Source organism: Uloborus diversus, chromosome 8 (assembly GCF_026930045.1).
Source record: "Uloborus diversus isolate 005 chromosome 8, Udiv.v.3.1, whole genome shotgun sequence".
Lineage (NCBI taxonomy): Eukaryota > Metazoa > Arthropoda > Arachnida > Araneae > Uloboridae > Uloborus > Uloborus diversus.
The window spans coordinates 123,632,882-123,657,171 of record NC_072738.1 but is presented as its reverse complement, the minus strand read 5'-3'; the positions used below and the strand labels follow the sequence as shown (position 1 = coordinate 123,657,171).

The 24,290-nt window shown below is 32.4% G+C and overlaps 2 protein-coding genes across 2 annotated transcripts in view; one reads left to right on the top strand and one right to left on the bottom strand.

Annotated features, from left to right (window-relative positions):
* Positions 1 to 9,970, bottom strand: part of LOC129228291 (nucleolar protein 12-like) — a 29,368-nt gene extending 19,398 nt beyond the window's left edge. The window contains exons 1-2 of the mRNA XM_054862968.1: positions 9,950 to 9,970; positions 7,134 to 7,512 (exon numbers count right to left, since the gene is read on the bottom strand). Coding sequence (XP_054718943.1) covers positions 7,134 to 7,198 — 65 coding nt within the window. The 5' untranslated portion in view covers positions 7,199 to 7,512; positions 9,950 to 9,970. The remainder of the gene's footprint in view (positions 1 to 7,133; positions 7,513 to 9,949) is intronic.
* Positions 9,971 to 10,034: 64 nt separating this feature from the next.
* Positions 10,035 to 23,771, top strand: LOC129228290 (growth factor receptor-bound protein 2-like). The gene is made up of 6 exons (XM_054862966.1): positions 10,035 to 10,198; positions 10,311 to 10,423; positions 10,608 to 10,702; positions 11,325 to 11,444; positions 14,082 to 14,247; positions 19,749 to 23,771. Exons 2-6 carry the CDS (start codon positions 10,346 to 10,348, stop codon positions 19,920 to 19,922), a joined length of 633 nt encoding a protein of 210 aa, XP_054718941.1. The 5' UTR covers positions 10,035 to 10,198; positions 10,311 to 10,345; the 3' UTR covers positions 19,923 to 23,771.
* Positions 23,772 to 24,290: the final 519 nt, after the last annotated feature.

The following is a 24,290-nucleotide window of genomic DNA, read 5'->3' as shown; positions in this document are numbered from 1 at the left end:
TTGATACAACTTGAAAATGAACGTGTCAGAATGGTCCCCCCCCCCCCCAATAAATTTCAGCTGACGACGCCAATGTCGCCAACGGAGTTTGCTTGGCGATTTTAGCCCAAAATGGCTTTTGTTCGATCATAACCAGCCATGTTTCTACTGTAATTTATGTATTGTTCAATGTGTAACGTATTAATTATGCAAAATACCAATGGATTAAAGAAGATAACATTATAATAACCTTTTTTATTGAGGTTAGAAGACAGTGGAAGATCAAAAATTATGAATAAACGGACAGAATTATTGGCGTCAAGATCGTAACGCGATTTGGACATCTCACATGTATGTTTAAGAAAAAATATTTATCTTCTAAGATACTGCATAAAAGCTTATGAAAACACTTTTAAACAATTAAAAATTGATTCTCAGGATTGATAAATACCTTTAAAACGAAAACATCATATACTTAGTTCTCAAATAACAGCATTGTAAAGATCGTAACTTTTGGACATACATCAAATTTCAAACTTACGTTTTTTTAAAATCGTTTACAAAGTAAATAATCTGTCTTTACGTTTGTTATTTGTGTAAAATATTAACAAAAAAAATATTCAGTGTAAGATTCATATCTTTAATTTTTTTTTGAAACGTATGGAAATAATTAAAAAAAATTTTTTTTTAATGGTACATTTGCTCAGTTAACGTTTTGGTATGTCCAAAATTGTGCCTTTTAGCAAAGGGCATTTTTAAATTTTTATAATTTTTTAAGGGCATTTGAAGAGCAATTTTTCCATAATTTATGTCAATTCTTGTCTCTATACAGTATTATAATTTAACTCAAAAATTTTTGAGTTAATTAAAATAAAAGTTATTTGGTGTTGAAGCATCAAAGTTGAGGTCTGTGTTTGCTCCCACCTTTTGAGAACTGCCCATATATGAGTGTTGAAACACGCATATTTTTCTAGGAAAGTTTGGTTTGAAAGTACTTGAGCCGCACTTTTATTCGTTTGTGGTGTCATTTTCTTGAAATAAATGAAAACTACAGGAATACTTAAACTGTCCATTTTGCCCTAGAAAAGTTATTTTGTCCTTCTGAGTGCTTTAAGAAGATATTTTCTTGCCTGCAGTTATAGATTAAAACCATAATTTCCTTTTATTTAGAAAATACATTTTTTCCACATCAAAAGGGCCAATTTGCCGCCCCTAGAAAAATGCCGCCTGAGGCGGACCGCCCCCCCCATAGCTACGCCACTGTCCATACTATTAAAATCTGTTCGGATCTCTCTGAAGATAGATCTTCTCGAGTATCGCTCCGAGTTGAGAGTCGAACGAGAAGCCGATCAATTCGAAATTTTCTAAGGAAAACAATAAGACCACTTTTGTAATTGTACAACTTAAATTCGTGGATACATTAATTAAAATGTTAATTAACATAACGTTATTCAGGAATTTTTATCTCTTTTATGCTGCCATTTTGCATGTGGGTAAGCGAATAAAATTTTAATTATTGGTTTAAAAGGGAATTTTTCGGCAGTTGTCCAAATCTTAAAACAACCTTTCCATCTAGGATTTTATTTTAAATTAGTTTAGTTTCTCTTTTATTCTGACATATAAATTTTAAGCTACTCTTTAAGGGATTTTTTTCCTTTTAGAAATTGATTGTAAATTAGCTTTGTTTCTCTTTTATTCTAAACAATGATTTCTATTTCTCTCAGTTGCCATTTTACATTTGAATTAAAAAATAACATTTTAACAATTGTTTCAGTGAGACTGACGTCATCAAAACAAACAACCGCGTTAATCGGTTGCTCTATTTGGACAAAACCTTTATTTATCGTCTGCCCTTTTTTATTTTTTACAGTCAATGATCTTAACTCTTTTCAGCAAATGAGAGTTTTTTCTTTAGCTACGTTTATGTATTGTAGCATAAGTTTATCATTACCAGGCACATATTTTGGTAAATTTAGGATGTGCGATTAATTATGTTTATACTGTTGGACTTTTTCCCTTCACATATGTGCGTTTTCGAATCATAGTAACTCTGTTATTCCTTCCTGTTACTACTTTTGTAATACATTCCATATGGTTTAAAAGAACACGTTAATTTAAGATCGTTTGGATTTCTTTGAATGAAACAGAGTTGAAAAAAAAGTTTTCTTTTGATAATTTCAACTAAAGTTTAATTGGAATCTGATGACTTGGTATTGAATTAATGCTTATTGGTATTTTTTAAGTCTTGATGCTTTAGTTTCATGTAATTAACCAAGCAATATGTGTCATTCTATGTAAAAAGCTGATTGATGTTGTACTTAAATATTTCAGATACAGTCTATCATATGCATTTCAATTTAAAATGAGCACAGGTTATAGTCGATAATCAATATTTTCATTTTTTATGGCTATTGAAAATACTCATACTTGTATCATTGATAACTATGATAAACGTTAAAGAGATTTTTGTCAAAAATATGCTCTACTGGTGTTTTGCAAACCTTGCATTACACGTATTTATTTACTCCTTAGCGCTTTTGAAACTGATGTCAGAGAAATACAAAAACATCAATTAGACATCTCTTTCATTTTTTAAGTAGCCCGTGCAACACCGGGCACGCAGCTAGTCTATACTATAATTTTCTGTGTGTGTCTGTTGGTATGTGTATCTGTGCCTCTGTAACCCTATCTCCTCCGGATTGGCATTGCCTACCACTTCAGTACTGGAACCGTTAGATGCAGGACATCCAGGGGAAGACATTCCATGCTGTCTCACCCCTCTAAACATTAAAGGGCTGAACATTTAGGAATGAAAACATTAAAATCATCAATTGTCACCCACCGCAGACTTCATTGAGGCAGCTCCAGTGGCAAATGGGAATTGGCGAGCGAAGCAAGCAGGGGTTCAGTCCCCTTGAGTTGTTTACAAAAAATGCACAGTTGTAATATAAAATTGTGCCATTGATAACTTTATTGACGTTAATGAGATTTTTGCTAAAAATATGTTTTACAGGTGTTTATCCCCCCTTCTTAATAATAAACCCTTCATTACATGCATTTAATTATTCTTTAATGCATTATAAACTGATGTCAGAGAAATACAAAAACATCAACTGGACTTCTCTTTCAATTTTTTAAGGTAGTCCTTGCAACGCCAGGCACGCAGCTAGTCACTATTTATTAAAACTCATAAGAAATTCTTTTGAGAACCAAACATTTTATTATCTGACCTGTTTGAATAACATGATGAATTTTTAAAAAGACTATAAACAGTAACAATATTAATGTACTTATAACTTATTTACTTACTCATTAAATAGAAACAATTTTAATATTTTTTGAAGAATCTGTTATGCTACTTCGAAACTTTAGTATACAAACTTTTATAAAACTGCGTACAGAACAATATTTTCTAAAAAAATTTACATTCAATAAAATGTTTTGAATTATTTCAGCTGCTCATTAGCATTATTTAAAATGTAAAATAGAACCAATTTTTTGAAAAATTTTGTTCGATATGCAATATTGTTAATTAACCAACAATCTGTGTGCAGATCTTGTAGATGTCCTCACGCAAAACGTCTACAAACAGCAACGTAATATAAGGGGTCATGAAGAAGCAATTGTACCCCCCTCCCCCATGGATTTCAGAAATTACAGTGATAGCATATCAGTGTGTCTGGTTTTTGTTGTTTTCCGCAATAGTATACAATGAGTGAACCCTTTGCTCCCCTGCAAAAACTTTTAAGTGACAGGTGTGTTGTGACTTCAGAATTACAAATACAAAAGTGACGACCAGCAACAGGCTCTGGGCCCAGCTAGACTGGTCATAGTCAATTTACAATCCCCAGTGAAGATCAATGGCCCTCTTAAAACTGTCTACTCCCTTGCTCATTACCACCTCTTCCGGTAAGCTGTTCCACTACCCTGCTAAAAAAATAATTTTTCCTAATATCCATGTTAGCCTGAGATTTAAATAGCTTAAAACAATGACCCCTTGTCCTGTTTTCAGTGCTAAACTTAGCCCCGTAACATCTTTCGTTTTAATAAATTTAAACAGCTGAATCATGTCCCCTCGGTCTCTTCTTTGCTCAAGACTGTACATTTTTAGCCTTCTAAGCCTGGAATCATAATCTAAGTGGGAAAGTCCACTTATTAGCCTTGTAGCCCGCCTTTGAACCCTTTCCAATACATTAATGTCTTTCTTAAGATAAGGAGACCAAAACTGAACAGCATACTCCAAATGGGATCTTACCAAACTTCTATATAAGGGCAGAAGAACTTCTTTAGATTTATTTGAAATAGATCTACAGTCGACGCTCGATATAACGACCATCTCCGTCCCAGAGAAAAAGGTCTTTATAACGAGTGGTCGTTATAAGAGGTATAAATTAAAAAAATGTACACCGTCATCATCCATGCCCAAGTAAATGCCCAAATGTTTTTTATCATAGGAATTTTTAGAAAAGTAGTGTGCAAAATATTATGACATAATATTAAACAAGTTTTAAAGTAGAAAATATAGGGAGGAAAATGTTACACACTTTCAGATCTGCTACTACTACTACTACTACCACAGCAATTTCTGAAGATAAAACCAGAAACAGAGGTCTGCCTTTTTAGCAGACGTGATTTTGGCAAAACATTATTTTCTGTTTCAGATATAGGTGATAAATTGTGTTTCTCTTGCTTTCCAAAGAAACATTTAAAAGTCCCTCGAGAACCCCAAATCTTTAAAAATAGTAGATTCAAATACCAAACTACAAATACATCTGTCAACTCCCTTTTCTAAGGAATCTGGAATTTTCTCGATTTTTCCTTCCATTATTTTTTCTGTGCTACCTGTGGTGAATGGTAATCTCCCCCCCCCCCTCGTAAAGTTGGATTTGACATTGAAGACTTCAGGCAGATGTCCGTAAACAATAATCAATGTCGTTTTAAGCTACAAATTTGTTTTATTTTAAAGAACACAAGAAGTAGCGTCCGCTGATTCGGTCGCTGTATTGGATTAGACGATACAGAACGGTCGTTATAACGAAAGCAAATTAACATAGAGTTCATAAGAACAAAGTTGGGACTTCTACCACTGGTCGTTATAATGGGACGGTCTTTATAATGTGTGGTCGTTATAATGAGCGTCGACTGTATTGATAAACCCAAGCATCTTATTGGCTTTGTTGCTAGCAATGCTGCACTGTTGGCTAAACTTTAAATCCTGACTTATTAAGACCCCCAGATCAGTAACTTTGTCTGCCTGACTAATGACTGAACCTTGCAAATAATAACTTGTACACTTATTTCCATGCCCTAAATGTAGCACTTGACATTTCCCAACATTAACAGCCATACCCCATTTATCAGCCCACTCCGTAATATGATCTAGATCCTCTTGCAGCTGATTTGCTTGTTCTTCATTTTCTACAGTCCCCATAACTTTGACATCATCAGCAAAACAATTCATGTTCCCAGAAATATTTTTGTGAATATCGTTCATAAAGACAACGAACAAAACAGGCCCTAACACTGATCCTTGAGGAACCCCGCTTAAGACCTCACTCCAATTAGAATAATTTCCCCTTACAACTACTCTTTGTTTCCTTCCGGTCAGCCAATTTTTAACCCAAATGAAAGTTTTCCCTCCTACTCCTATATCAGCTAATTTGCTAAGTAGAGCAACATGCGGTACCTTATCGAAAGCTTTTTGAAAATCAATGTAAACAACATCTACAGGCTTCTTATTGTCCAAAGCCATGGTAACTATGTCATAGAAATGTAATAAATTAGTTGCACATGATTTACCTTTCCTGAAACCGTACTGAAAAATAGTCAATAGATTATTAGTCTCTAGAAAATTTACTATCTTGATTTTCATCAATGTTTCAAAAATTTTGCAAACCACCGAAGTTAGACTCACAGGTCTATAATTTCCCGCACTCCCTTTAGACCCTTTCTTGAAGAGCGGTGTAATGTTATCCAGCTTCCAGTCCTCTGGCACTGTCCCCGAATTATAAGAAGCATTGAAAATGTTTACGATTACATCTGCTAATTCCTCTGCACATTCAACTAAAATTTTCGGCTAAATATTATCTGGCCCCGGAGCCTTAGTCTCTTTAATTTTTTTCAAATGAAGTAAAACGTCATCCCTGGAAAATACAAAGTCCTCAAGCTGTACTATAGTTTGTGTCTTGTTGGTGTCAACTGTCGAGATACAGTTATCGTTAAAAACACTCGAAAAAAAGTTATTAAGAACATTAGCAATATAACTATTGTCCTGAATTAAAATTCCGTGCTCATCAACCAGTGGCCCAATATGACTATTTCGAACTTTCCCCGAATTAGCGTATGCAAAAAATCTCTTGGGATTCCTATTTATGTTATCTGCCAGTCTTTGCTCCAACTCTCTTTTCTGAATCCGTACCAAATACTTAAATTTACGCCTTGCCTTACAATATTGGAGCCTATCTGCACTGTGACCTGTCTCTCTAAACCTATGAAAAGCAGCTTGCTTGTAATTTAGAGCGTCTTTAGTTTCCCTGGAGAACCACATTGGCCAAATTTTAGTGTTGACACCCTTTCTTCTAAAAGGAACATGATCCCTAACCGTATTCGCTAGATTTTCCTTAAACTCTGCCCACTGAAGATTCACATCGCTATTGTCCAATCCAGAAGAAAAAACTGCTTTCAAACTCTGCCGAAGTGCCACAAAGTCAGTATTTCTGAAATTGGGCACAAACCTAAAATTCTCTACTATGTGCATATCAAATTTAATCCCAAAACTAATACTGTTGTGGTCACTATCTCCAATGTGTTCCCCTACACATAACCCCTGAACAGAGCCTTCCATGTCGCAGAAAACTAGATCTAAAATCGCGTCCTGTCGAGTACCCTGAGTTACAATTTGATCTAAGAAACAGTCACCAATTACTTTCAAAAATTCCTCTTCTCTGCTATTACTATGGTAAAAATTATTCCAATCAATTCCTGGAAAATTAAAATCTCCCATTATGATGACTGACCCCTTGCTAGAAATGTCACTAATAATACTAAACATCTGTTCGTCTTGACCCTGGCTTAAGTTGGGTGGCCTATAAATATTCCCCAAACGTAGTTTTTTGCCCTTATTACTAATCAACTCCAGCCAAATCATTACTTACACTCTGTCCTTTTCATCAAACACGAGATGAACTTTTGATTTCTTAATCTTCTTTTTGGTTTTCATTTTGGAAGCAGGAGGAAAAAAAACACCTATTCAAAAATGTTTTACGTTCTAGTTTTAAAATATATTGTTGACATTCACGCACATGCGTTTCGCAAAGAAACGTAAACAACGTACACAGTTAATTTTGCAGTTACAATAAAAGGAATGGCATTGGTTGCATGCAGCAATTTTTCTAGTTGCATTGTTTTTTATTCTACTGAAAAGAACCTCTGAGTTTTGAAATAAGTGTAGGGAAATTACTTTGGTCGAAAGTTATCTATTTAGCCAAGTATTTGTGCTCGGTACATCCATTAACATCAATCAGGTTCGCGCACCTATAGTGCCTAGAAAGAGTAGTGTGCCGATCGGCGGGGAAAAAGTGAGGTCAGATCTGAGGAAAATCCAGGTGGCGCTACACTCGAGTAGTACGTTATGCTCCTCAATCAGACTCGTTTTAAATCAGCGATTGCATGCTGATTTCGCAGTTTAAAAGCCCCGTTTTTCGGATTAAACTTATTTTTGCGCATAAGACAAATTCTGTAATAAGTGCTAATTGTTACATGGGTGTTCGTTTATTTTTTGAAGCATATAAAATTACCTTATTATAAAACTACCTTACTTCAATGAAAATAGTAGACTATAAGGGTCCATTCATTAAATACGTAAGGGTCCCGAGGGGGAGGGGGGTTGGAAAAGCCTCTACGTACCCTTACTTGGGGGGAGGGTCAAACTCATTCTTACATAATATTTTCCAAGTCGATATTTCACATTAGAAATTGCGCGGTCAAGTGATTTGGCAGAGATTATGTTCCATTTGCGTCTGGAAGGTACGAAACGTGTTAGGATAAGATGTTTTTTTATTTGTTTTACAAAGAATTTATAGTGTAAAATATAATAAAGGAGTCGCATTGCGTACGGCATGTTTTATTTGTAATTAATATTACATCAAAAAAAAAAAAAAAGTCGAAAAAACATTCAGTTTAGATTCTTTTCAGTAACTATTTCTTTACGCAAAAGGTTTAATTTAATAATGTGAATTTAATAACGATTCCAGTGATGTAACGATTCAAGATTTGTTATTTTATCATTTTGAAAAACAAAATGGAATCTTACATAAAAATGGGGGGGGGGGGGTTGAAAATTCTTACGTACCCTTACATGGGGGAGGGGGGGGTCAAAAATTGACAAAATCATCCTTACGTAATTAATGAATGGCCCTTAAGTATTCAATAACAGCGCGTCTCTTATTTCTCTACTAATAATAAAAATGAGTCTCTCTGTCTGGATTTCTGTCTGGATTTCTGTCCGGAATTCTGTCTGGATCCCTGTGATGCGTTACCGTTCGGCCGATTTTCATGAAATTTAGTACAAAGTTAGTTTGTAGCATGGGGGTGTGCACCTCGAAGCGATTTATCGAAAATTCGATTTTGTTCTTTTTTTTATTTTTAAATTTTAAAAACAGTTTCCGAAGTTAACTGTAAAGGTTTCGAAAGTTTCGCCTTATTCTTAATTTCCTTAACTTTTAATTTGTTTGATAAATCCATTGATTTTTTCTTCAGACGGTAAGTTACTTGTTGCATGTTTTTAATTTTTCCGCAACCATACTTCTTTGTAAATTTGCTATATTTCTTTTGTTTTTCAGAGCTCTCTGTGTCAACAAATATTTACGTTTCTTTTTACAAAAATTACAACTTAATTTTTCACTCAATACAAAACCTTGACATTTACAGTGTCTTAAAGATGAACCATCAGCAAAATATTCAGTTCGTTTCATTACAGGCAACACAAATTTGAATTCCTCTGATGTACCCATCCCATTGCACACGATTCTAGCATCAACGTCAATAAAAAGTTTTCTGACATCCGACACTGATTTAAGAACAGGATAATCTACTTTTACACCTTTGACTAAAATAGTAGCATTGATTTGTAAATTTTCTTCTACTTCAATAATGATCTTTTTATCGTCAATATTATTTTCCACATAATTTTCATTATATACAAAAACTACAATATTTGGAGATTTTTTTAAATTTCATACAAACCCAATATTCGTTAGGCAAATTAATATGAACAATTTCATCTATAATAGATTTATGCGTGGTTATTTCAGTTTCATCTGCGGAAAGATCAAGTTTTATTTTTTTCGAACAGGGAACATTTTCTGCATAATTCCTGATGGACCTTTGCTTTGGTATTTTTTTAGTAAAGTATGTTGGCAGATTTGGAAAAATTGTCGGAATTGCCTCATCTTTCAAAAAAGGTCTTCCTCGAGGAATTAAAACTTCCTCACCATTTATAATATGCTTATAATGCGTTTCAATAAAATGTTTTTCGAAATGCAGAGCACAAATTGAGCAATATTTATCAAAAACTTTATCTAACCTGGGAATTAACGAGTTCCATTTCTTTAGTTTTTCTTCATCTGCTGGAGCTTTAAAAAGCGAAACTTTTTCTTTGCATGTTTTGTATCCACTTTTGCACCCTGGTACGAAACAAGATGAAGCTTTACTTCTTCTAATATTAAACTTTGATGCCTCCATTAAAAGCCTTAAACGCTGTTTCATGAAATATTCACGAAATAAAGGTAAAAAAGAGAAATGCGGAACTAAATTGTAACAAAATCCCGCGTCTACTAATGTAAACACCGCGAAATTGAACGTACACCTCGACCGCACTGCCCTCTAGCGGTTTTCATGCATTTTGTCTTCAAGAATCGAAGGGGAAAAAGCGCCGATCGGCACACTATTCTTTCTAGGCACTATAGCGCACCGCACAAATGCTGCTGAATATTTGTTTTTGATAACAACGTAGAAGATCAGAAGCATTTACGCATGCGCATTGGCCGGAGGATTTCTACGCTTATGAGACATATCCCCTAAATTAAATGACTCACTATTGTCCCTTGACTGCCTATGCATTTCGAGATTTTACGCAATATTGCTCTTCCCGGGTTCTCTTTTTCCTGCATATATTTTTTGAGATTTTTCTAAAAACTTCTACGCAGTCTTAAAATGTTCGGTAATTTTCATATTGATCTTCTGTGTTGTTTTTCTATGTCTCTAAAAGAGTTCGCTCTTGTTTTCGATACTTTCAATAGTTTTAATGCAATGTATTATTTTTTTTTTTGCAGGACTTCCCTGAATTTTTGAGAAATCAAGAGTTAAAATGGAAGCTATTGCGAAACATGATTTCAATGCCACTGCTGAAGATGAATTAAGCTTTAGAAAAGGTCAAATATTGAAGGTGATGAAATAAGGCTTTTGTTTACAAACAATACATTTCAACCAAATGCTAAAAAAACTGCATGTGTTATCTTTGTATACTTCTTTCTTATGACACTAGTACTTTTTGATTTTTTGCAATAATGAAATGTTTAACATTTTACAGCTCAAAAAAATGCATATATTCTTTTTTCTAATGTCTTTAGATCTTGAATATGGAAGATTCTGACTGGTACAGAGCAGAGTTTGACACTAAAGAAGGTTTCATTCCCAGTAATTACATTGAAATGAAAAATTATGAGTATGTGTTTTCCTGGTAATCATTCATATCTAAAAATCTTTACTTTATTGATCAAAGTGTAGTGTTTCAGCATGCATGTCAAGATCTTAGCTTGAAACATATAAGGCAGTGAGAAGCAAACGAATGTAAGTGCCAAAACTAAAAATTTCGAGATAACTAGTGCAAATGTTGAGAGAATACCTTCTCTGTTATGGGACAAAAGATGGTATTTGTAGCTCTCATAGGTGCTGTTATACAGCAGGATTTGGAAAAAAACATTTAAATTTAAGCCTATCTAGGATCTGAACTTTAAACGTGTTTTACTCAAAACTTTAAGTAGTCCATTTACATCCCTTTGTATCTCATTGTCTCATTTTATGTGTGAAAAGGGGGAGGGGTGACTGTTTAGATATTTCAGAGTCAAAGAGATTCATGGATTATTTTGTAAAGTTTTAATGAAAATGAAGTAAATAACATGACATATTACTAAAATACATAAGCTTTTATCGTCAGAGCTGTAGCTTCTTATGTTCATTTTGTCCAATAATGTTGTTACTTTCTCTAGTTTCTCAAAAAAATCAAGCATATTTATGCACTATATATGCATGTGTTTACTTATATATTTGTTTACTTAAAATTTCAGCTGGTATTATGGTCGTATATCTCGAGCTGATGCAGAGAAATTGTTACTAACAAAACATGATGGAGCTTTTTTAATTCGTGTTAGTGAAAGTTCTCCTGGGGATTTCTCATTATCTGTGAAGTAAGTTAAAAGCAAAATTTTATTATTGTGTAAGTGGCTTTTGAAATCATTGGTGGTCTAATACCACCAAAGACGAATTCAGATCGCTATGAAATCAAGCTTGATAGTCCTCGTGGCTGGATGCCATATCAGTGGCAGTCAAGGATTCATTTTATTTATTTTTTAAAAATTATAATTGTGTATATGTTTGCAAGAATTTGTGTATGTACTTACATTTAAGTAAATTTTTCTTGGCTGCTTGGATTTCAGTAATATTTTGAGTAAAATTCAAGCCATTTATCTGGTGTGTACATTTTATGAAAAGTAATTAACATGTGAGGAAAAATGTTTTTTTGTCAAAATGGAATAGAAATATTAATTTTAAGTGGACAGGCCATATTATCTGTGGACTAGTATATTTTCATACTTGCTGATCCAACGAACCACTAACTTTTTTAGCATCTCTCTCACTGTGTAACTTTTTAATTAATAAAATATATTTTATGTTTTTCTATTTGCCCACAAAATACAATTTTACTACAAATATAGTTTCAGATACTTTTGGACAAGGCAGTAAAAATCACGGTTTTAGCCTAAAAGGTATTTCATATCTAAATTAGACATTTAGGAAAAAAAAAAACCTTTATCTGTTTAAAATTTGCAGAGCATAGCTTTTAGATAACTTTTTAGTTGTCAATTTCTGTAATATGAAACAAAAATGTCACTGGATAAGTGCATTAATAGCTAATCCTGCCTAACTTTTAAAAATGGTATAGTGGAAAAATAGTGAATTAAATAACATAAGCAGTTTATATGGAAAAATGAAATCAGTTGGCGATCAACATAATAGACACTATTTTTTCCCCAAAAGTAAGCTCTGTGTGTTTAATTTATAGGTATTAATATTTTTAAGATGAATAGACTGTTAAGTACCTTTTGTTTTAAAAATCATTACGGCTTCTCTTTCTCTTCTGTTAAAATGTTACTACATATCAAGGGTAGATCATGTTTTAGTCGTAGAGAGGGTCATTTTTAGAAGAAGGGTGTAATAAGTGTCATTTTTGAGCAAATAGGGGTTCTGTGTTTTTTTGTATTATAAGTGCCCAAAATGCGACTTTAGGTTATCTTTGGTCACTTAAGGTGAGGGGGGGTCGTAATCTCTATGAAAAACCCACTGTAGAAAGTGCCTGCTCCCTACATATCTATGTTGGTCTCCTTCATCCTTATTGGTCTTGTACACTCTTGAGGGAAAGCGTACATTTTTATGTATTACTCTCTGCCCCCTGCTCGCTAACGCTCACCAACCCCCGAAGATTGCCTCACAATCTTACTTGATTTGCAAAACATTTAAATCGTCAGTTAGAAAGAAACAGATTAAAAACGTGTTATGAGCTTCCTTCGGATCAAAAAGCACCCCTTCCTTAGGTTTCAAAATAACTTTCACCAATTTGCAGAGCCTTAAGGGGCTCCTGAACATTTCAAAACTGCAGTTTTGGATATACATGGTCTCAGTAATATATTATGCTCTTTAGCTCGGGGCTTGAATTGAATTGAGCCTAAGATTTTCCGTTAAAATCGAAACCCTTAAAGTTTGAGTAAGGGAAAGAAGAAACATGCAAATCGAAAAGACGTAACTATGGCAACGCTAAATAAAACATCAATAATTTTAATGGAGATGAGGATTATTTGAACTTGATTTTTAACGGCTTGTAACTTTTTTCCTTTGGAGATAGAAGCTCAGTTGTTTGACCATAGGTCGAGTTAGATCTAGAGTAAAAGCACTGCTCTTTCCAGTGATGTCAAAAAAAAAGAAAAAAAGACTGGGGGACAATTCCTTTGATTTTACTATTGAATTTAATGAAGAAAATAGTGCCTAAATTTTAGCTAAGGGTAAAAAAAGTTCAAGCTAAAATCGTAAATAATTCCTGCCGTATTTAAGTTAGAGCATTGAAACAAATTGCGTAGGACACGGAAAATTCTACCCTTTCCAAAGATATATAATATTAATATGTGCAAGTAATTTTTCACCGCTTTAATAGGCAATTTATGCAAAATTTAAGCTTAAAAAATTAATTACAGAAAAACTAATTTGAATTTTAAGAAATAAAACCCCAGGTGCACACCCCCGGGGCTCCAAGTAATTTTGTACAAAATTTCAAGGCTGTAGGTGCTATGGGGTCTCCTGGACGCAGGTCCATCAGAAACTTCCTTCCAGAATTTCTTTGAAACCTTACTTTTCTTTACTATAAAGAAAAACCTATCTGAATTAATATTTTGATTTTTTTATTTTTTTTTCAGTTTTGTTTTGTCGTAAAGATGTTTTTCTTGAAGGAAAAAAAACCCTTCTTGCAACATTATTACAGTTACTGTTTTGTAGTGTTCTTAGTTTTATTCACGAAATATTATTGTTTATTTTTTGTTATTTATTTGTTTGTTTACTGCTATTTTTTTTTCCTTTTTTTATATCTAAAATACTATTGTTCTTATTAAAATAATAAAAAAAAGTGTTACTGATAAATGATACTTATTCATGCATTTGTTGAATCAATTTTATTCATTTTTATGGGAGTCTTTCTATTTTTACCTTCGAAGTTTTTATTCTTTAGAACTCGGGGCGCTATCACTGAAGTAAAAGTCATTTTTTAAATTTTTTCACAGATGTGGTGATGGGATTCAGCACTTTAAAGTCCTTAGAGATACCCAAGGAAAGTTCTTCCTGTGGGTAAAAAAATTCAATTCACTAAATGAGCTAATAGATTATCATCGTACTGCAACAGTAAGTCGATCCCATGACGTAAAGCTAAAGGACATTCAAAAGGAAGAGGTATGCAACCTATCCATTTTTTTGTCATTTTTGTGCAAATAGTTTAGAATAGATATTTGAATTTCGGTTGGAAAAGAATGCCATACAATTTTAATGCCCTTTTGAATGAATGGTTAAAAGATCAATTCTTGTTATATTTTCGTATGTATATCAAACAATTCTGCCATTTGTAGTTAACATGTTTTTTTTATGCTTGACATTATACTTAAAAAAGATCTTTTTGTGTACGCAGAGGAAGTGGGTCACTTGTTCATATTCATCACACACAAAATTGTCCTGAATTCCTGACTTCTGTGCAAAACTGTATATCGTCACCTCAAAGCAACAATAGAATATCTTACCGTTATCACTGGGCTTATATGTCTTACTGTTGTGCTGAGCAACGATATGTATCTCTGAACCAGACAATACCCAGAAATGATTTTGACTTAAAAATAACGTCGCCTGACAATTAAATAAATTCACCCGTTTTTAATTTATTTATGATTTATTTTTCTTGCGCCTTCCTTTTGTAAGAATAATCTCACATATCTTAATTTTCCATTTCACAGGGGTCGAAGTAGTCCTATATATCCTATATTTCCTATATTTTCAAAAAAAGTCTCAAAATTGTCCTATATTTCCTATATTTTTTAAAAATGTCCTGTATTTCCTATATTCCCGTTTTATACCATATATATCTTTTAAAAAGAACTGTAAATAAACTTTCTGACATCGGATTTTTCGCTGAAAGTACGTGCCCAAACGAATTTCAAATTAAAAAAACTCAAATGACTAAATTCTGCAACAGGCATCTTCTCTCATTAGCTACAGCAATGTGACGGCACTCTATAGTGGGTGGAGTTTCGAGAACTAGTGCTGATTTTAGTATAGTATGGTATAGTTGGTTTTAGAATTTTGCATTTGGGAGGGGTGGGGCAACAGCCGTTTGTTTTGTTTTCCATCCTGGTTTTTGTTTTCGTTGGTATATTTTTGTGTTCGGTGCATTTTCTGATCGGAATATTCTAATTTTCTTTTTGCAATATTTTCTTTTTGTGGAATTTTTGGATCGTGGAATGGTTAGTTCTTTATGTTGTTAAAACGTAATTTGTTGTAATAAATGGAATTATAATGGCGAAATCGCATCGCTTAACAACATTTCGTGTGGAGTTGTTGAACCAGGAGGACATTAATTCTTCAAATTTTGGTGCATGGTGCACTAATGGAAAAGATGATTTTACCGCTTTTTGCCATTTTTGCAACTTTTCAGTGCCTATAAACAATAGTGGATTTTCGCAATTGAGGCAGCATGCTAAAACATTCAAGCATAAAGAAAACTCTGAAAAACGTCAGAAGGATCCTTCCCAAGCTCTGTTTGTTCTTAATACAAAGGGTACAAAGGGGGGGTTGGAGTGGTAAAGGGTTCAGTTTAGGTATAAAATCTAAGAGCAATGGAATTAGTACTTGGGTCATGAGTGAAGAAGAAAAAATAAAAATTATCTTTGTTCAAATTTTGGTTAGTTATTTAGTCTGTAAAGTACACTTTTTTCAAAAATTATTTTTTAATCTACAGGAAAGTCATTATAGATGTAAAGTATTTTGTTGTTTGAAGTTTTTTTTAAACAAAATCATTGATAAGAATAACTGAATAATATATGATATGTATTACTTCTTTTTTCATAGCAAAAATATTCATATAATGTGTCCTATATTTGTCCTATATTTTTTGTGGAAAATGTCCTATATGTGACAAGTTGGTCACTTCTACCCCTGATTTCACCATTTGATAAGAGAAGTAGTGATTCATTTCACCCTTCCAGACATGACTGATCTGTGCTTTTTAGAGTGGGGAGAAAGCTTCTTTCTTCAATCGCATTGGTAAGCTTGGGGAATACTTTAAGCTTTTTTTTATTCATTTAACCTGCTCAGGACCGTGATCACGAATACGCGAGCTCCTGTTTCTCCCTCCACAGCCTGCATTATCAAATATGTGATTGGCCTTTCCATGCCATGAAGCCTTTAATCACACCTGTATGATCTGGGTTTCTGGCGTTTTATTTGAATTTTTAATTGACATTAGATGGCTGTTGAAGTCTATTACATTTTCCAATAAGGTTTTACAGGGTTGATTTTCCGGATATACCTTTGGTTCCGAGAATACTCAATATAAATTTTATTGGAAAATAACAAAAACCACTCCTACTTATATGAGAAACATCATGTTTTCAAAGCCAGGACAGGGTGGGAGGCAGTTGACCCTCCCTGACCACCCTAAATGATAAACTTGGTTTAATCTAAAAATCTAAACCAAACCCAGATAAATATTTAAAACTTTGATGCTAAACATAAAATCTACAAGTACATGCTACCTGATGATTATATCCCTGAAAATATGAGGGATGTTTTTAAAGTAAGGTCCATTTTGAAATTAAAAAAAAAAAAAAAACGAATACAGATAGAGCAAAGAAATTTATTGCACAAAAATCTACCACCCTTACGCTATATTTCGACATTGCTCCCATGATTTTCCAACAGGGTTGGCCAGATTGGACCCAATTGGGTTGGACCCAATGGGTTTTTTTGAAAAAACCCATTATTTAACCCACTTTTGGGTTTTTTTAAATTTTCTGAGAAGTTTTTTAAAACAATAATTAATTTAAATACTTTCACAATTTAAACTTCTTTTTTTGTTCTTCACCACAGACAATGGACATAAAAAAGGAATTTTGAACTTTAATAGTATTTCTTAACGGCATTAAAAAAATACTTCAAAGATTTTAAATAAATATATTTAACTTTTTCTTTAACTGGTCAATAAATAACTCAAATTTTCTGGACTAAGTCCTGTCACGTCTGATTTTCTCGATATTTGTAGATTGTACAGAAGAAACTACGCTAGCTATAAGTCTTTCATGTGAATTATTTTCTGCAAACCAACATGTCACAAATCTCAAATAAACAACGTATATGTTTTAGAAATTAACAGGTTTTTAAAACAGTCGAACAGAAAACAGAATAGGATGTACAATACTTTCATTATCTTACAAAAAGTTTAATATTTCTTACTCTGTACACAGAAATAGAAACAGTCAACATAAAGTTCAAAGAAATGTCTTGATTAAGCTGAATTCAGTAAAAAGGGATTTAAACTACTTTGACGTTCTACAGTAGTTTTGCATAACAAAATGAAATACAATAAAGTAAAATGCAAAAAAAAAAAAAAAAATGTAGTAATTAAAAACGAACAATAGATTTTATCACTCGAGAAGTAACTTTGCCCTAACTGTTGGTAATCATGGAAACTAAAAAATCTTAAAACTTCACTATTCTTGGGTTTCGTTGTCTTTTTTACTTTTCTTCAGAAAACGCTGAATTTTCCAGTATTTTTACCCCAAGACAATTTTTGTGCTTTGTCCATATACTTACACTACAATATGCTACAAGCACCCCCATTTTCCCTAAAAATAAGACAAAAAAACCCACATTTCTTTTTAAAAAACCCAGCTTTAGTTGGGTTTTTTTGGGTTTTATTTAAAAAAACCCAAAAAACCTGGGTCCATGGGCTTTTTAAAAAAAATCCGGGTTTTTGCCAACCCTGTTTTCCAAGCATTTGTCATAGCATGGTACAGGTTTTTGTGTACCTATTCGTAGAAAAAAACAAGGGGTAACATGTTCTCTGAGCTCATTATTGCTGTTGTGCCACAGACCACCTAAGGAAGACTTTAGATGCCGAAACAAATGAAAGTTGCTGCGAGCGAGGTAGAGGCAAACCAGAGGATATTCAAAAATATTCCAGCCAAAGCCCTGTAAGAATCCTCAGGGTTGACTACACAGGCGGCAACTTTATACAAATTGGTGTACAAAAACCTGTACCATGCTATGACAAATGTTTGGAAAATCATGGGAGCAATGTCAAGGGCGCCCATATGCAAAATTGTAAGGGGGGGGGGTGCTCAAATATTTTCCTTGTGGTTTAGCTGGATATTTTCTCCATGGAAACATTTCAGGACAGATTAGAGTCATTAAAATTTGACATTTTTAATAACTTATTCATTAATGGCTGGAGAAGAAATGTTTTTACATTTTTGCAAAGAAAAAAAGTACTAAAAGCAAGGAAGTTCCATTTTCAAAGGGGGGCTCGAGCCCCTCTTTCCCCCCTATATGGGCACCCATGAGCAATGTCGAAAAACAGAGTAAGAAAGGTAGATTTTTGTGCAATAAATTTCTTTGCTCTATTTGTACTCATTCTTTTTTTTTTATTTTAAAAGGAAGCTTACTTTAAAAACATGCCTTGTAGGTACATTCACAGAAATACACAATTTTTTCTTTAAAAATTAGTTTTTTTTCTCTCCTCCAACTGAGAAATAGTCTGCAAACTTTCTCCGGAATCTTCATTGCAGTGTTACGCCTTTTCTTGTGCCTTAGTCAAGGTTTTAATTAAAAAAAGATCACTCATTTTCTTCTGAACGTAAGATAAAGTGCATTTTTTTGGCTGCTAAGTCTTAAATTTTTGTACATATGAGGCAGTGAGAAGCAAAGGGATGTCAGAATTAAACATTTGGAGATAATCAGTACAAATGTGAACATATTCTCTCTTTTGGGGCAAGAGATAGTACTAGTAGCCCTGGTAGATGCTGCTGTACGCAGCACAATTAAGAAAAATTTTTCAATGAAAGCCTACTTAGGACCGCAACTTTAAACTCATTTTACTAAAAACTTGAAATTGTCTACATACAATTTACTTGTCTACATAGATCTCTTTACCGACTCATCTCATCCGACTGAAGAGCTTTTACTGTATATTTCATTTCATATTTTTTGCACTGTTTAAATGAATATTTTTACTAAATTCAATTTAATTTTTGTTTAATCTATGTCTTATAGACATTCAATTAAAATAGTGTTGAATTGTTTGAACATTTGAAGTCGGAAATAATTAGGTAATATTGTGTTATTTAAAAAATCATATCACATTGCATTTAAAACTCAATTATTCTTTATTAAATTTTGAAAACAGTATTCATTCATTTTAATTATGTACATTCATTTGCAACTCATTTTAACATACCATCCCTAAATGAATATTTCAGTGTGATCATCATTATTAATAAGAAACTAGAAAATCGCCCATCAAGGTATGACGGGTGAAAATTGCTTCTACATTTGAATGAAGCAATTGCCTGTTCGGTGATATTTTGATAGTTAAAATTTCCCTAACTCCAGTGGATTAACCCTAAAATCCAGTAGATAGCGTTCATTGTTGACCATTTTTATGTGTCTTCATTCTCCTATAATGAGTATTACCAGTAAAGCAGTTAAGTTACCGGAGCATTACCCTGCATGTCAAACATCACCAAAACATATCAAATTACCATGCTGTAGCATGAGTTTCATTGTTGATGATGTCAACGTTGCTCGATCATTCTCTCATATATATATATATATATATGAGGATTTAATCATCATTGAATTAGTTTTGTTTATTAAGTTCAAATTTTAAATATTTGTTTTAAATCTTTCAGTACTTAGTGCAAGCCATGTATGATTTCAAGCCACAAGAAAATGGGGAGCTGGAACTCCACCGTGGAGATATTATTACAGTTCTTAACCGCTCTGACAAAAATTGGTGGAAAGGAAAAATAGGGTCACGTAAAGGAATTTTTCCTGCTACATATGTTGTGCCTGACAATAGATGAAGCTTTTTTGGATGAAGTATGAACATCTTTGTATCAAATCACATTAAAATAAGAACTTGCTGACTTCGACATTTGATTGACTGCACATCTTTGAAACTTCATATTTTGTTTTTCAACTTTTTTATTTGAATGTAATATTACTGTTTTTAAATTTTCATGTAAAGGGAAGCATGGCTAGTAATCATAAATGTGTGGTGCATGACTTTTTAATTTGGCTGCATGGATGCATCTGTTTTTAGATTTTTGAAGGGACTTTATACAAACCTCACTTTTTAAAGTGAGAAAGTGGCATAGCCAGAAAAAAATTGAAAGTGTTATAGTTAAATTTAAAAGGGAGATACTTTTATTTTTAGTCCTTTTCTATGTTGTAAAAAGGGAAATGGTGAAAAGTGGAATTTTGCATTAAAACAATTTATACTCATTTAGCTTCTTCATTATGAAACTTAGACCTTTCCTTTTCTTTTCGAAATATATGAGCGTCATATAGCCTATGGAATAAACTTTAATGAATATAGTAATGGTGATGTTATGCATAACAAATAACTAGTTTGTACATTTGTATTACAATATTGTTATTACTATTTGTATCTGATGGTTTAGAATAAATAGCAAATAAATGGTGGAAGGAACAGCTCTTAAAAATACTCAAACATTCCACTTTTTCAATCAAGAATCGTTGTGATAACTGTCATTATGGTATAAAATTACCATGCTGGTTAATTACTCAAAACAAAATTAGTATTTTATGCATTTTACCCCAGCAATCTTATTTCAGAAAGTTGCAATGCATGCCAATTGATTTTTGTGACCATTTAATTAATTTGCAATTTTTGTACATTAAAAACTAGGTAATTCATTCATTTAATTTCAATTTATGTCACATACTGATAACTCGGAACTCCATTACACAAGGTGCATTCCAAAAATGATGGGACATTTTTTTAAAGCACAACTACATACTATAATGCTCTCTAACTTGCTGGTCTGAGTGTAGGAGAGTATGAACTTCACAGTATATCCATTTTCAGTCTTTACCGAACTGTTAGAAAGTCAGGATGAATTACATTGATCCCTGGTTTGACCTTTATGTAGCCCCAGGCCCCCCCTTTTTTTTTGGAAGAGCTCAAAACTCCAAAATAAGTGTTTCTTGCTACAAAAAAAAAAAAAAAAAAAAAACATAATGGCAACACAACAACTCACAGCCCCTTTATTTCCTGCCCAATACACATGCCCTATTGGTTCTTCAGCCCCCTGGAGTCCTGACCTGGCTCCCTCAGACTTTGGTTTATTTCTTTGCTTAAAATGTGTCCTGAAAGAAAAACTCACGCCATAACATATTTTACTCACACGATAACAACCAATAAAGAATAAGATTACTGGTCATAATTATAATTGTATGAATGCTAACTTTAAAGTCAATTCAAATCTAGTGCAAAAGAGGAAAGAAGAGTAAAGCTACAGAAGCACGCTTTTCAAAACTATTATTTTTAACCATCAACTTTTATTGCATCAAATATTTTTTACCAATTTTTTATGGTAAAAATAATTTAATAAATATTTATATCATTAACTATTTATTTAAATTTTGTTGTGTGTGTGTTCATTAAAAAAATATTATAAAAACTCTATAATATTTATTTTTTCCATAGTTAATAAAGTGGGAATTGTATAAATTTACATTTTTATGTCCCGTCATCCTTCATACTGCATATGGTCAAACATTCTACTTTTTTTAAAATCAAGCCAGACGTTTTGAAATCTTATTTGCACGCTGGGGAACACTTTTTTCTATTCATAAACGTGGTATCACTGAAAGCACTCCATTATAAAATATTTTGCTATTTTGTGTTCAGTATTATTTATTACTTTTTCTTTTTTTGCAACTGTTTGAATGTCTGAAGAAGGTTTGAATTTATTTTATGCGTAGTAGAAAAACCAAATAAATTTAAAACATGTTCATGTGCCAATTTTTATGATATAATAATAGCTCTTTTGTTTGTATTTTAATAAAAATTTTAAAAAAATTGTAGGGAAACCTCTTTTAATTGACTCATATAAGAAAAAATAACTTAATAACTAACTAAACATCGAAAAATTGAGTTGGAAAAATAACCCATATTAATATGTATATAGACAATGAAATAACAATTATTTTGCTTTTAGAAAAGTTAGGGAAGACCATTCCTGACTTTGTAGCATTTCAAAAATTTAAACAATGCAATGTTATATATATTTATGTAAAGTGTTATTCTTTTTTATACAGCCTTTCATGTTTTTTAACAATTTGTGTTAAATATTATCATATAATGCTATTTTAGAATATGTAGTAGATAATTAACACTGTTACTGTATCCATACTACTTCATCTTTTTTACTTCCACATTTTAACACATTTGTTATAGATAAGAACACTTTAATACATTGTACGGTTATTTTTGAAACATGTTCATTGGCAGCTCTACAAGTACTTGTCTTTCTGCACATGGTTGTTACAAGAAATGCCTTATGAATCAGGTTTATTTGTTTTTTAATTCATTAATTTTTTTAAACATTGTAAATGTTTTCTAAACATTATAGTGTTAGAAATATTTAAAAGTAAGTCTCTTATGTTTTTAGTCAGTACATTTTATGAGCCTTTTTTTTTTTTTGGATAAAAAAATTCTATTAACACAAACTAAATTATAACAAAATATTTATTCTACAGCTTAAAAAGTCAATAAAAGTTCTCAAAAGACCTTAATTGTTGCATCCTTAGGTCTGTTTGATCTAAAATTTTGGAATTCATAAATATAGTGATATGGAGAAATTATGGACAAAAAAAGTCTTTATGCTAGTAAATTTCATCCTTAGACCTTAATTGTTGCATCCTTAGGCCTGTTTGAACTAAACTTTTTGAAGTCATAAATATAGTGATTTGGAGAAATTATGTCCAAAAAAAAAAAGCATTATGCTGATAAATTTTATCGGAATTGTACTATTTTAGGTGAATGAAATTCATTAGGCAAATTTACCTCTTAAAAAAAAGGAAAGAAAAAAGCTTGCTTCTTAAATATTAAAACTTACATCGAATTTTAGAACAATCCAATGAAGATTCCTTAATGCAAATATTTTTAACTGCAAGATGGAGTATTCTAAACTTGATAGCAAAGTTTTTTCTTTCTTTGTTTTTGAAAAAAAAAAAAAAAAAAAAAGCCAACAAAATCTGCGTGACTTTTCTTATGCATGAAATTCACAAAAATTTGACTTGATCTCTTATTTACTACATTACCAAAGTTGAATTTCAAAAGATATACTTTGTATTAAATACAGTGGAATCTTATTAACATAAACATGCTTAAATTATATTATAAAACATAAAAAAAAAGTTATAGATCTGCATTTTTATTTAAAAAAAATCATTGTGTTAATGGAGCCAACTTGAACATCTTAAAAACCTTTTCCTTAAGTATTCATGTTAATGAGATTTTACTATATTTTATTTCACCTACAATATTCTAGTATACTAATTACTACATGAACACTCTTATAAAAATTGTACATGATAGATTATCTTTCAATATTCTAATGAAAATTTTATATTCAAATTATGATGTGGTATATATATGTATATGACTAAGAATAAATTATAGAGTATTTTCCCATATTTTTTATAGATGTAAGATACTTGTTGAAATGTGATGCTTTACTCAAATCTTAAATAACTCTTTGTCATTTTTAAAGTTTATTAATTTCGTAAAATTATAATAAAGATATTCTGTGTTGTATATTTTGGTTGTGTATTTTTCATCTGCTTGTTAATCTGTTTATTGTATTTTGAAGCAATTATAATAAAATCCTTTATTGTTGCATAGTTCAGAGAATTTTATTTCATATAACCTCAACCAATAACTGTTGATTACGACATGGTTCGTATGCAAAAAATTTTTCAATGAGTATCCAAGGCTAGGACTATTTGAAAACATGACCTCTTTTATAATGTACAGTGAAACCTCTTCGAGGGGCCAACTGTCTTAAGCGGCCACCCCTCTTAACAGCCACTTTTTTGTGGCACAGATTTTTTAGTCCATAGACTTTGTTGAAAACACCCCTAGCAACGGCCACCCAAGCCTTCTGAATGGCCACCGAGTGGATGCGTCCATCCCATTTTTCAGGAAGATCTATTCACTTTCTGTTCATAATCTGCAGCTTTTCAGTTCAAAGAGGAGAATTCTTATTGGAATTTAACGAAGTCCGATAGCTTTAGAGTAAAAATATCACTTACGTTTATTTTATTAGTTGGTCAGTGCAGGGCCCGACCAACTGAAAGTGAAGCCCTAGGCCCTTTAATTTCGGGGCCCCCTGAATACTCGATAACCTGGTCCAAATGCA